Raw genomic sequence first — 15092 nt, 5'->3', positions numbered from 1 at the left:
TGTTTTTAGCAGATTTCTATTCATCTGTCGGCATTATCGTGTGTTTTGGAGTCAATATTTTACACGGTCCGACTCTATGGATTGGATTTGATGTAACGAAAGCATTTTCGCAAACATTCAGAAAAGTTGAAGGCTGCCAGGGGAGATGATGGTTGGTTGCGCCGGCTTTATAGTTTATGGGTATTTTGCTTTGGACTGATGTTTCTCTGATGTCTATATTTTAAAATTGTCATATCTTGAATTCGAAGAGTTTAAGCTTTCCAATGAAATGTGGTATGACATAGTTCAGTAACTGGTGACATTGTACAGACACTTATTACTTTATCAAAAGACCGATAGGCCGTCGGAACGTTAAAGGGTTAAAGTACCGTTTATGATTAAAATTATTTCTGTGTGCCGTCTTTCTTTGTAAATATCCTATGTTGCTGTCATGCACTTTCCGGACATATTTCAACATGTTACCTCGTGTTTACTATGTCTGTGTACTGTAATGCTAAATCTATTCCACCCTGGTCATCCTGGAGGGGGGTCTACCACTTGTGAGGCCCCTTCTCAAGATTTATTTTTTCCTTACGCTGAGGTTTTGAGTTTTTCCTTGCCCCCATGTTGGTTTGAGATCAGGTGATGGTGTGATTGTAATCCTGTGCAGTCCAGACATTTTTGTGATTAAGGGCTAGATGAATAAATGAGACTTGACTTGACATGTTTCAATGTGGGCACATGCGACTTATAGTCAGTTGTGGCTTATTTACAAAATGTTTTTTCCTTTTAAAATGGACTGAGTACGGCTTTTGATCAGGCATGTTCTCTAGTCAGGATTGTATGGTACATTATTATAATCCTTAATTAATATCTTCTTGTACTATATGTGATTGCTCCTGCACATGACCTAACTACGTACAGAAAAGTATTGTCCTATTTGTAGGTGAACCTGCTCCCCATTCTCAGGTCTTTTAGATAGAGATAGATAGATACTTTATTCATCCCCGCAGGGAAATTCACATTTCCAGCAGCATCCCTGTGCTGAGAAACAATACAATAATAAAGCAAAAAGAATATAATATACAAATACCCAATGTGACGTGCTTATACCCACTAGCGTGTTCTATAGAGTATCTACATAGTGCTACTCAGAATACATATTGCAATGTAGGGGGTGTTGTTTAATGTGGGCTTTTATTCTGCCGGGTGGAGTAAAAGAGCCTCATGGCATGATGAAGAAAAGATCTCTTCAGTCTGTCCTTGGTACAAGACAGTGAGAGCAGTCTGTCGCTGAAGCTGCTCTTCTGTCTGGATATAATGCTGTGTAGTGGATGTGATGAATTGTCCATGATTGACCGCAGCTTTTCCAGTGCCCGTCTCTCAGCTACTGTTGTCAGGCTGTCCAGCTCTGTGCCCACAACAGAGCTCGCTTTCCTCGCCAGTTTATTGAGACAAGAGTCTTTACTGCCACAATCACCCCTTATTTGGCTCTCTCCATCTTCTCATCAACTCTTAACAATCTTCCCAGTCCCTTCTGAAGTAAAACAACCCCATGCGTGATGCTGCCACTACCACGTTTGACATTTGGATGGTGTTATCAGAGAGATGTGCATTGTTCCTCATATGTCATAAATAACTCTTTGCATTAAGACCAAAAAGTTCTATTTTGGGTGTCATTTGACTAGAGAACCCTTTTCCACATGTAAATGTGCCTCCCATGTGCCTCTTGCAAGCGCCAAACAGGCCTTTTCAGAAAAGGCTTCCCTCTTGCCCCTCTTCCATAAAGGGGACATTTATACAGAGTTCCACTAATAGTCGACTTATGCACTGATGGCCTCACCTCAGCTATGTATGCCTGCAGATCATCCAATGTGATCATTAACCACTTGGTTGCTTCTCTGATCAGTTTCTCATTGTTGTGAAACATTAGAGGGAAGGCCAGGTCTTGTTAGGTTTGCTGTTGTTCTATGCTCTCTCCATCTTGATATCATTGCTCTCTCAGTGCTCCGGGGTTGTTTAAATGTTGCAAAATCTTCTTGTGTCCCATTTCTCCTTTGAACATTTACACAACTTGATTCCGGACTTGCTTAGTGTGTTCTTTGCTTTTCTAATGCTGTCTGTTCTCCAGTTTCTACTTTCTAGCCCATCACACTTAATGACACATACCAGTATGTGCACTCTTTTTGTCATCGTTAGACATTGGTTCTTTCGGAAATCACCAGGGAACCTCTGGAGTCAGTTGGCTGAGCTGAGAGAACAGTGGGCAAATATTTTTGCAACATTTACAATCCAATCCAATTCAAGTTTGAAGCCTGAAATTTGGCAATTTGACCAAGAACTTTCACTGTAAATAAGTGTAAATAAGCGAGTGAGTTGTCTGTCCCTGTTTGCACTGTGACTGACTGGCAACCAGTTCAGGGTGTCCCCTGCCCACTGCCCAAAGACAGCTGGGATTGGCTCCAGCACCTCAGCAACCCCACTGAAGATAAGTGCTGCAGATAATGGATGGATGGACTTTCACAAGGCATTATGCAGTAATACACGTGGGGAATTGACAGGAGTGGAATGAAGAATACAAGAGTAATTCTATACTTATCTAATGTATTTTTAATGAGAGGACAAAGCTATTGGTCTCTGCCGAGTGCATTTGAAAAGTAGAACAGTTGGGAATAGACTTAATGTGAAAGTCTACAGGTTTAATTTGAATCATTGGGTCCAATGAGAATAATGCGATACAAATGGCAAACATGTGTCTCCTGTCACTCACAGACCAATCAGCAACTGCTAAAAACAGTGACGGAGCAAAATTCAGAAATGGAATCGCTACGCAGCCAGCTCAGGTAATTCAAATTTATTTTCAGTTACAATACCTGTCTCTGAAGCCAATCCTCTACATTTGGGTTGTGTTGCTGTGTGCAAGATCGTCAATCACAAACGCCGATGTTTAGGGGTGGGAATCTTTGGGTCACCTTACAATTATGATTCAGAGGGTACAATTGGGATTATGAAAAAATTGAAGCATTTTCAAAATATTTTCTCCCCTATCTAAAAATGACACATATTATATCTAGTAACTGTCCATTTGTAAAAAAAAAAAAAAGAAAAATGATTAATTCTACTTAATTTATACAAACTGCTTACTCACAAAATATCACACATACACAGTCCAATCCAATATTACCAGAAGCTTTAAAGTGTTTCCTTATCTTTAATTTCAATTTTTAATTGTAAAAAAAACTTTTCTGTGAAGAATTTCACTTTTAAATGTTGAATTAGCCTGAGGCTTATTAAAACCTCTGCAAAAACACATGGGTGTTGTTATTCTTTTTTTATTTCGGTTTCAATCTTCAGATACTAATAAGCAATGACAAAGCACAGTGAGAAATGATTCGGTGGAGACGTCTATGCTCATCGTGCCGGTGAATGTGATCGTGGTTGTCTTTAACAGCGCATTCCTTACTTCCAATGTAAAAAAAATCATGCCAGTTGGTGTCTCTTATCTGAGCTTTTACAAATTGTGTGTATACTGTTGATCAATCGTAGATGGCGAGGCAGCAAAATACATACCAGCCGGCTGTCACTCAAATGCCTCCGTCAGGGCTATATTTTAGCATGACACAGCCTGCTTTTTTTAAATTTTGTATTCTGCAGTCGAAATTGCTGAAGTTGAACTGCTTTGGAGAATTTGAGAAGCTGTTTACGTAAGCCTTAATATGTATGTATGCCGCGTATTAATTGTGCAAGTGTATTCGGATCTTATCCTGTAGAACAGCAAAAGGTGATTTGGGGATAGCCACAACCAAAGTAGAAGAAATGAACAAACAGCTCCAGCGAGTTCAGCATCAGCTAAAGAGACAGGTGAGATATTTAATAAAAATACTCTTAGGGACGGACACTGGTGTTAAAATATATTGAGAAGTGTATATTAATATGTATTTTATTTACTCATGAATTTCAAAATGGTTCTGCTAATGTCATTGCACTATTTTCGTTTCATTATTTTCTTGTGTACTTAAATACTTAGACCAGTCGACATGCCTTGTAACTATTGGCTATCCTAACATTATCTTTCATTTATTAATGTGTGTGTGTGTATATATATATATATATATATATATATATATATATATATATGTATGTATATGTATATCTCGCTCTCTCTATAATTTATGTGATATAGCTGTAAATAAGTGTTTGAACACCTGAGAAAATGAATGTTGTTATTTGGTACAGTAGCCTTTGTTTGCTATTACAGAGGTCAAACGTTTCCTGTAGTCTTTAACCAGGTTTGCACACACTGCAGAAGTGATCTTGGCCCACTCCTCCACACAGATCTTCTCTAAATCACTCCTGTTTCTGGGATGTCGCTGAGAAACATGGAGTTTGAGCTCCCTCCAAAGATCGGGTTCAGGTCTAGAGACTGGCTGGGCCATGCTAGAACCTTGATATGCTTCTTACGGAGCCACTCCTTGGTTTTCCTGGCTGTGTGCCTCGGGTCGCGTTATGTTGTGTTGGGAGACCCAGCCACGGCCCATCTTTAATGCTCTGACTGAGGGAAAAAGGTTGTATCCCAAAATCTCACAATACACAGCCCAAGTCGTCCTGTCTTTTGTGCAGTACACTCGTCCTTTCCCATGTGCAGAAAAACAACCCCAAAACATGATGCTACCACCCCCATGCTTCACAGTAGGGATGGTGTTCTTTGGATTGTACTCTTCCTCCAAACACGCTTCGTGGAATTATGACCTAAAAGTTCTATTTTCGTCATATCTGACCACAAAACTTTCTCCCATGACTCTGTATCATCCAAATGGTCATATGCAAACTTAAGACAGACCTTGACATGTGCTGGTTTAAGCTGGGGAACCTTTCATGCCATGCATGATTTCAAACCATGACTTCTTAGTGTGTTACCTACAGTAACCTTGGAAACGGTGGTCCCAGCTCTTTAAAGGACATTGATCAACTCATGTCATGTAGTTCCGGGCTGATTCCTTACCTTTCTTAGAATCATTGATACCCCACAAGGGGATATCTTGCATGGGGCTCCACTCCGATTGAGATTGAAAGCAATGTTTAGCTTCTTCCATTATGTAATGATTGCCCAATCAGTGGACATTTTTCACCAAGCTGCTTGGCAATTGCTCCGTAGCCCTACTGGAGGTGTACGATTTTGTCTCTGGTGTCTTTGGACAGCTCTTTGGTGTTCACCATGTTACAAGTTAAAGTCTTACTGATTATATGGGGTAGACAGGTGTCTTTATGCAGCTTACGACCTCAAACAGGTGCATCGGATTCAGGATGATACATGGAGTGCAGGTGGACTTCTAAGGTGTGGACTAACAGGTCTTTATCTCGCTCACAGTGGACATGCAGTTATTATTATTATTTCAAATCGACTACATGTTTATCCTAGGGTGCCAGGTTTAATTTTATTAACCAAAATTAATGATAGTAAAGTCATCTTTAATTTTTTTTCTCACTCAAATTTGTATAATGGCATCAACACACCAAGTGGAAAACTGACCTTTTAGCATGTTTTGACATTTGAATGTTGTTAAATTGCTAAATTCCAATAACTTCTCAGTCACTAATCACTTCCAGTTGGCATTATTGAATCTTTTTACTTGCAGCAAGTGATGGAAAATGGAAACTAATGGTTTTGTCCCAATCCAATATTCATATTGGATAACTTTTTGATATTAGCCAAAAAACTGAAACAAATTTTATCCCACGTGTTTTATATCACCTGCAGTTTTTTACGGCATGCTCTTACTCTGTGATGAAGAAACCAGCTTTAGATGAACTAAAATAAGTCGAATTGTCGAATTTCAAACTGCTTTATGTCCAATTACGAATATCTCTTTTTTTCCTGAATAGGTAATATTCGATATCGTAATTGGAACAAGTTAAAGTCTTACTGATTATATGGGGTAGACAGGTGGGGAACCTTTCATGCCACACATGATTTCAAACCATGACTTCTTAGTGTGTTACCTACAGTAACCTGCAACATTTTTATTGTATTAGAAGTAAAAAGGTTGTATCGAGACAGCTCTTGAAATGACTAATAGTGTTTTCTTACAACCTAACCCTGAATTAGTAGAAGTATGTGGGAGCTTGCAAAAAATCGTTTTTTGTTTCCAGGAGAAGGATCTCACTGAGGCCCGCAGTCGAGAGGAAGCAGCAGAAACACGAATTCAACAGCTTCAGTCCACCATTAATCAGAATGAGACTATGTGAGATCAGATGAATGCTTAATGTGACATAGCTCGTTCCATCAACTTGTGTTATTACCTGTAAATGTCCATTTATTCAAGTCACAATCAGTGTCTTCTTTCATTGCATTTGCTGAGGCTTAAAACAACGTCGCAAGAAGCAGAGGAAGTTCTAGGGGAGCAAACTATGTGGGAACAAATGTCAGGGAACCTTAAAGCCCGGTGCACTGCATTAGAGCAGGATAAATATGATGCTCTGGACCAAGTTCGAGAGAGCGTGCAGGTGGCTGAGGAGGCAGTCCTGCAGAAGAATGAGGTAACCTATCTATTCCTATTACCACCACAAATGTTGGCACTGTATGTATATATCTGTTTCTGGCTAAAATGAATTTCTTTGGAATTGTTTAAAGGCTCGTATTAACTCAAGTTAGTAGAGACAGAACTGTTGACGATTTTGTCGCATTTTATTCAACTTAAAAAAAAATATCTAAACAATCGTATTTAAGGAGTCAATAGGATTTTAATTTGCCATGTAGGTTTTTTGCGTATGCTTTAGATGTGCCTGCTCATAAACAGGATTTTTCTTTAAGACACAGGTTCCTTAACAGGTCTGACTTGAGTACCCACCATTTAACTCTAATTACAAGCTGCAACCCAAATTAAGAAAAAAAAATCCACTTCCCAAATGCTTCTAATTTAAGAATTTTGCGTATTAAGTAGAAATAGCAGAATATATTCACTTTCCAAAACCACACATCTCGGAAAACAAAAATGAAAGTACCACATATACTCGCATATAAGGCTATGTCACATATAAGCGACCCCATAGAACTGCTTAAAAAAAGCCACATATCAAAATAAAATTAAAATGTTATAAAGTGTGTAGCTAAACATAGATAGTTATTCAATTATATTTTCAATAAACTCCCTTTTAACTCTTTTGGGGCGGCAGTAGCTCAGGAGGTAGAGCGATCGTTTTAGGATTGAGGGATCCTAGTTCGAATCCCGGCTTGTCCGTGTTACATGTCGAAGTGTCCTTGGGTAAGACATTGAACCCCCAATTACCCCCATTAAGCAGGTTAGCGCCTTACATGGCTGCACAGATCACGGCCGCTATTGGGAAATGTGAAGCACAATGTAAAGCGCTTTGGGAAGTCATTGACTTGAAAAGCGCTATATAAATGCAAAATCATTTCATTCATTTTAAGCTGCAAGATTGACTTTGTTAATACAATACTTCATTTCAAAGTTAGGAATTTCTGACTTTGTTAGGTTTACCTGGTTTTCTATGTCACTTTGTATTTGTTAGTATTTAGCGCACCTTTGTAGACATTCTGTCATAAAGGTCTTTGTGGTTCTAATGTGGTACAATTAATTCAAAGGTTAGATTTTTATATTTCCCCCCTCATTTAATCCTCGCCCCCAACCTGCAACGAAGAAACAAATAACCTAGCAATGCACATGATTCATTCATTTTGGTCACCTCACCATTTTTTATGAACACTAGCATAGGTCACCTTCCCTCTATTTCTTTGGTAATATTTTTTACATTGTTTTTCTACAGGCCTTATTAAGAGAGAAACAGATGATGGAAGAGCTGGAGAAAACAAAAAAGGTCATACCACAGCTGATTGAGGATGCTGCTATGCGCACCAGAAAAGAGGCAAGCATATTTTGAAATGGTGTTTTAAAGTATAATTTCCGGTGGGGTTTTTACCTCACATATTTATATAATGTTCCTTTTGACCTGTTTTTTTTTTTTTTTATACCCAATCCTTTTTTAATCCCCTCATCTAGCAAAGTTGTTCTCTACTTCATCAAATAAATGTACAGTGACACTCTATCTGTTCGACAGATTAAAGTATACGAGCAGAAATTGATTCACTTTCCACCTGGTGTCATGAGAGTAATCTGTTATTGAATGTAGGTAAAACTAAGGAGGTGATAATAGATTTCCGTACTAAGCCTCCCCCGCATGTGCCACTGTCAATTAATGGTAGTGAGGTGGAACTGGTCCATTCATTCAAGTTTCTGGGTATTTACCTGTCAGCTGACCGCACATGGACTGTCAATGCTACTGATGTTCAAAAGTCAGCCAGACAAAGGCTCTACTTCCTTCGTCAACTCAAATCTTTCGGAGTCAAGCCATTCTACTCAATTTTTATCGTGCTATCATTGAATCCGTTTTAACTAGGTCAATCACAGTTTGGTTTGGTTGCGTCAATCAGAAAGAATTGTCAAAGATGGAATCAGTAGTGAGGACGGCAGAGGAAATATTAGGTACTGGCCTTCCGTCCCTGCAAAGTATCTACATCGATCGAACTAGAAAACGGACACAAAAAATTATAGACATCCCAGTCACCCTGCTCGCAGGTACTTTGATTACCTGCCGTTGCGTCGCCGTCTTCGCTCCATTGCGAGCAAGACTTCACGTCTTAAAGAGAGTTTTTACCCTTCCGCTATCCGTATGTTCAACGGGAATTGATTTAGGTTATTTTGTATAGTATTATTATTAGAAACAACGGCGTTCCTCTGACCTATTCTACTCTCGTCTTGTTATTTACACATTATTTATTTTTAAACTATTCTATATAATTACCTTGTATTATACACTACTATATATTTTTTACTCTATTATTTTTATTCTTTTAAATCTATTATTTTATCATTATTGAGTGTTCGTGTGTCAAATGATTTCTTGTATATTTCATGTTTGTACTGGCTTAATACAATACAATACAATTTATATTAAAAGGGTTTTGCTGCATTATGCTGATTAATCCTGCTAAAGTTTGTGTAACAAAATCATGTTGGATTTGAAATATCCATCAGGTCTGAGGAAAATCAACTCAGAGTATTAAAATCCTAAAAATTGTTTTGATTGATTTGGCCTTTCCTCACCAAAATACATCAATACGAACAAATGGGCTTATACTAGAAATTGAGGTTGTTTTACCAAGATTATCAACCGATCAAGTAAAAAGATGGTTGCATTTGATGAACCAAAAGAAAAACCTTAATCACAAAGTGTATCTCGTCAGGGTTCGATGGGTGCTCGAAATCCTTGAAAATGCTTGAATATAATGTTGTGTTTTCAAGGATTGAAAAGTGCTTGAATTTTGAGTAAAGCGCTTGTAAATACTTGAAATGGATTCTCTACAAGTCGGCTTAAAAATAACTGCAACATTGCTTTCTGTTGTTTTAGTTTTGTCATTGCATTTCTTCTTGCCTCGTGAATAACGGCAGCGCAGATTAGTTTGTATGGCATTGTTCTATGAATCTCATCACCCTTTATGGGCCGCGCCCAAGAGGACTGGTGCATACTATACCCAAACAGGGCACTATGAAGTGTGTATTACTGCAAGGATTATGTATCATTTATGTCCATTTATTATGGGCCATGTGAAAATTAAGGTACCATTTCCTGGTGATAAATTGTTATAGTGACAACTTCCTGCAACTGAAAATATAGCGTAAATATTACCCAACACCTATTAAGGGAGAGATTTGTCTCAAAAACAAATATATTCATGATTTACTTAAGATCTAAAAATCCTATGTAATGACAAATGCACATGTATCTTTAAAAATGACATATGTAAATCACATATATATTTGTAGTTCTGCAAATTACATGATTCACACCAGATTTTTTCTTTTAATAGAACTGGAGAAATTTAATAAAATTGGCGTTAAAAGTCCTTAAAAGGTGCTTGAGAATTTAATTTACTATATTATTATTCCTATTATTTAGGTGGATATGCGAGTGTGTCTTGTTTGTTGCATTAATTATCATTATCTGTTCATTCCTCCCATTTTCTTGTCACTATTCACTCTCCTGTCCATTAAAAGCTAAAGTGCCCCCAAAAATGTTTACTTAAAAAGTGGGAGAGCGAACATGTGCAATGTAGCGGCAGCAACAAGCTATTCATTTTTTTAATTATAAACACTTAACTACAATGAACTTGCTTGTGATTGTTTGCAGTACAGATCTCTCACTCATCACACTTATCACTTTTTTTTCTGAGAGGTTTTTCCTAAGCATTCAAATGCATTTTTTGTTTTATTAAAATGTAATTAAAAGCTTACTGATTGGCATATAGTAATATGCCTGTTAGTTCTTTATTATTTTATATGGTATTTTAACTCAGTGAGAGAAAAAAGTACACTTATTTCATTTCTTTTTTTTTTTCAGGGTTTTATTTTTGTATTTTGGCCATTAGTTTCACATTTTAAGTTTTTGTTTTGGCCCAAATATTTTCATTTTGGTGCATTCCTAACAAAATGTTACAAAAGCAGAAAGATATTTTACCATATTATGCAGATTTCTTTCCTCCTGGTTAGTCCTTAGGTTGGTCGTATAAAGTTAATCTTCCAAATGTAATAGTTCAACTGCACTTTGATTGCAAAAAGTAAACCCCACTAAAATTTGATTAATTTCAAATTCCTGGAACAGAATTAGGTCTTGAACTGATGGATTCTGTACCCTATCATTACTGTTGGCTCTTTAATCCATTCATAAAGTGCAGGATTAAGGTGGCGTGTCACATTTTTGTTTAACAGGTGGATTATATCCGCAAGCAGTGCAATGTCGAACTCAGTCGAATGGCTGAGGAGCTGTCTTTATCTCAACTGGTAATGGCACACACAAATGTTTTAAATGAGCTCAACTCCAATTTGCTCTTTACTACTCATCCAGTCTCTCACTTGCACTTTGTTATTTCCCTGATCTACTTGTAGGGGTTTGCTGAAAAAGAATCTGAGTGTGAACGGTACAAGCGAGAGCGAAAAGCTTTAGAGGAGGAACTGGCAAAGGTATTTTTATATTGATAATTATGCCTAAGTCAAAACACGTGATTGGAAATTGGGCGGTGTCACACATTTGCTGACCCAATCATTTTCAGATGTGGTCCCCTACTAAACCAACTTGAGCTGCACAATTTTGGAAAAAAAACCCTGATTTAGATTTCTTTAGACCAGTATTGCGATTTCAATGCATCTTTTTATTTAATTATTTATTTATTTTTAATTTATTTTTTAAAAAAAAGTGCCTTCTCTGTGATATTTTTGCAAATAAATGATAATGGCAGTGTCACGGCTGTGTTAGTTTGCAATGTTACCATAGAATTTTGCAAGACCCCAGTGGGTGGAAAGTCTTAGGCTGGGTTCTCTAACATACAACCCGGGGGGGGGGCAATTGCGGCCCATGGGATGCTCGTTTGACCCCCCCACCGTAATATGAAAGTTTAAAGGAACTGTTGCGTTATTTAGTGCCTCCCAGTAGAATAAGGTAAGTATTGATTTAAAAAGATCAATGTGGGATCACACAAGAATCCAAAATACACAAACTATGATATAAACGTGCATTAAAAAAAGTAATTACTTAAATAATTTGCAGTTATTTAACATGTCAGCCATCTTGCTGCTAAGGGTAACTAAAAACGTCAAAAAGGCTGGGAAAGAAAAATGAGTGGTAAAATCATATTTAAGTTTATCCTGTTAAGAAAAAAAAAAAGGTTTAGAAAATAATATAATTTTTGAAGGTGCTGAGGTTGAATTTGGGGGTGCTCGGTGTTTAAAAGTTAACTGTAGATTGAAAGATAACGCCATGGGTCTTGCATCATTCAACTACTAACCCCACCCCTCCAGGGAACGTAGGAAAGTAGCATTGAGACAAAACCATGGTTATCTTTCAATAAACTATACATAAACATGTTAATTAACCAATAAACCAATTAAGCTAAATAGCGAGCGAGAAGATGAAAAAAGCCAGCCAGCAAGCGAAAACACGAGCGTGTTCGCTTTATTATATAGCGCCATTCTAGTTGGTCAAACACTTCATCAATCAAATACCAAACTATAAATCCTTGAAAAAAACAGTGTCTTTCGTTTACACAATCGCACTACTGTACGTCAAATCGCGATATCAATTACATTTTGGTTAATCGTGCAGCCCTAAAACCAACGATTTTTTTACATGACTGCAAGAGTATATTGCATATACACATGAGCTTTCATTGCATATATCTCATTTCATGTATGACAAACCTCTAAAACTGCTTTAAAAGAGACACATACTTAAAGAAATGGAATCAATTGTGGACAGCTGCCTGTAAAATCGTGAACACTTAATATTTCTTGGCTTGTGCAATCTTGAGAGTTTGAAATCGAACACTGAGCTGAGACAATCCATACATGTTTTGATTCTCTGCTTCCAACCACTCCAAGATCTCCTCTTGTTTACTGTCCATGTTTTGATCCCATTTGCACGTTTGACTTTAGTTGTAATTTCCAGCGATGTATCAACTTTTAATCTTCTGGCATTGTTTTTATTGACATAAAACTGTCTTGCTGCTTTCAGGTTGCTTTTTTCTTCAGCAGCCTTAATCACTTTTAGCTTGAAGTTAGCAATATAGGAACAATGTTTTATTTTTTTTCAAGGCATGGTGTTTTACAAAAATAATTTAACCGAAATAATAGCAATTTATCATATTCTCTCGCTGCGTGCTCTCGTTTCCCAAATAGGCGCAAACGTGTCGACTTCCTTATTTCACTATTTCATTTTATAGTTCTAAATTATGTGACCATATCCAGTATGTATTTTTAATTAAATTATGAATCTGATTGGTAATGTTTTGGAGTTGTTTTCAAATAAAATGACTCAAATTATGGGCCCAAAAATCCTGATCGGACATCCCCAGCTACAATGTCTGTCTTTTTCAGCTAATATCATCAACAACCAGAACAGTGATGTATTTCTGTTGTTTTTTGTTGTTGCTCTGTTGGGTATGAAGGTGGTTAAGGAGGGTCGGGGCGAGCGAGACCTTGGGAAATTTGATGCCCTTCACCAGAGGTGCCTCAATGCTGAGAGGATGAAAGACGAAATGAGCATCACTTTAGAAAGTACACAAAGCAAATTAAAAAAGTTGGAAATCGGGTAAGTCGCTTGTTGGAATTTCCTCCAATTGGCTAAAAAATTGCTGTAATCGGCATAGTGGTAACTTAAGTTTTTCGTTTTGCTTTTTCTTTAGCTACAATGAAGAATTGACCCGCTGTCAGGAAGAAGTGCAGCAGTTGAAAGGTTTCCTGGCTTCGGCAAGAGAGGACTGTGTCAAAATCAGCGATGAGCGACTGCAACTTCAGCAGGAAAACTTGCAGATCCGTAAGGAGATGGATGAGCAGCGCAAGGCCTCCTTGCTCATCCAAAAAAAGGCTAAGCAACAAGTAAGTGGGGGTAGAGATAACATTTTCATTGATTTGAATAATGATGCTTAGTCTTTTTCCAGGTGTCACAGATGGAGCAAGAGTACAGCTTAAAGGAGAAATCTCTCACTGCACAGATGAGTGACTTAGAGGAGACAAGTCGCAACTTCAGTGCTGATCTCATGCGACTTCTTAACGCGCAGACCAAAAGCATTCAGCGCTGGAAAGACGAGGGCAAGAACATGGCCAAAGCCTTTGAAATAAAACTGAAGAATATGAAGTAAGAACTTATGTTGTGATCAAAGTGAATTGTGTAGATCCAAGGAGAAAAAGCTTTGAGAGGATGCTATTCATTATGAGCCATGCAAAAAATTAAGGTAGCGTCTCCCAGTGGTAAATTATAAGTGGAGGAACTTCCTGCAACCAAAAATGTAGGGTACAAATTACCACCATTTTACCCGACACCTTAACGGGGAGAGATTTGTTTAAAAAATATTCACACACGTATTGTTCAGATCCACAAATGTATTCACTATACTGGACTGTCTCAGAAAATTAGAATATTGTGATAAAGTTCTTTATTTTCTGTAATGCAATTAAAAAAACAAAAATGTCATACATTCTGGATTTATTACAAATCAACTGAACTATTTCAAGCCTTTTATTATTTTAATATTGCTGAATTTGGCTTACAGCTTAAGAAAACTCAAAAATCCTATCTCAAAATATTAGAATATCATAAAAAAGTATACAAGTAGGCTATTCAACTAATCACCTGAATCATCTAATTAACTCGAAACACCTCGCGAGGTTTCCTGAGCCTTAAAAACACTCAGCTTGGTTCAGTAAACTAAATCACAAGTATGGGGAAGACTGCTGATCTGACTGCTGTCCAGAGGACCATCATTGATACCCTCCATCAGGAGGGTAAGACACAAAAAGAAATTTCTCAAAGAGCAGGCTGTTCACGGAGTGCAGTTTCAAAGCATATCCACAAAAAGTCTGTTGGAAGGGAAAAATGTGGCCGGAAACGCTGCACAACCAAGAGAGATGACCGCAGCCTTAACAAAATTGTGAAAAAGAGCCGCTTCCAGAATTTGGGGGAGCTTCAAAGACAGTGGGCTGAAGCTGGAGTCCAGGTATCAAAAGCCACAGTTCACAGACGTGTCCGGGAAATGGGCTACAATAGCCGTATTCCCATGGTCAAGCCACTTCTGAACTCAAGACAACGGAAGAAGCGTCTGACTTTCAGATTTGAATTTGAATTTAATGGCCCTCTATGGCTGCGGCTGGATCTGCTCCCGACAGTTTCTCACATTCTAGTCAAAAACCCCAATCTTCGACTCAGTTTATGAGGGCGAACAAAGACAACTCTAACTGCAGATTAATATACGATCGCAGTTTTTTGCTGGATATGCGAACATCCAGAAATCCAGCGCAAATTTCGACGATCACTCTGGAGTGTTTACATAGCCTCGGAGTGCTACGTCAACAGAACACAGCGGCCTACAAAGCAGCGAGTAAAAGTGGCAAGCGGAAGCGCTGTGACCGGGGAAGGAAACGAGGTTGTTGGGCCGGGCTAACGGCTCGGATGAAGGCTAAACCCTTCAAAACGCCTCTACCATCCATTTTCCTATCCAAAGTCCGCTCCCTGGACAACAAACTGGACCATTTACAAGTGGAATTCTC

General features: G+C 38.0%; 1 protein-coding gene across 2 annotated transcripts in view; it reads left to right on the top strand.

Moving 5' to 3' along the window:
• sclt1 (sodium channel and clathrin linker 1) overlaps window positions 1-15092 on the top strand; it is a 37560-nt gene that overhangs the window by 10088 nt on the left and 12380 nt on the right. For both annotated transcript variants that reach the window (XM_088342501.1, XM_088342502.1), the window contains 10 exons: window positions 2752-2822; window positions 3750-3840; window positions 6130-6221; window positions 6339-6516; window positions 7765-7863; window positions 10764-10835; window positions 10941-11015; window positions 12995-13137; window positions 13232-13424; window positions 13487-13683. In XM_088342501.1, the coding sequence (XP_088198627.1) occupies window positions 2752-2822; window positions 3750-3840; window positions 6130-6221; window positions 6339-6516; window positions 7765-7863; window positions 10764-10835; window positions 10941-11015; window positions 12995-13137; window positions 13232-13424; window positions 13487-13683 (1211 nt within the window). The remainder of the gene's footprint in view (window positions 1-2751; window positions 2823-3749; window positions 3841-6129; window positions 6222-6338; window positions 6517-7764; window positions 7864-10763; window positions 10836-10940; window positions 11016-12994; window positions 13138-13231; window positions 13425-13486; window positions 13684-15092) is intronic.

The sequence above is a fragment of the Urocampus carinirostris genome, chromosome 8 (assembly GCF_059441175.1).
Source record: "Urocampus carinirostris isolate Australia breed hairy pipefish chromosome 8, RoL_Ucar_1.0, whole genome shotgun sequence".
In the NCBI taxonomy this organism is placed as follows: domain Eukaryota; kingdom Metazoa; phylum Chordata; class Actinopteri; order Syngnathiformes; family Syngnathidae; genus Urocampus; species Urocampus carinirostris.
The sequence above is the reverse complement of the archived record's forward strand: the minus strand, read 5'-3'. Positions and strand labels throughout refer to the sequence as shown.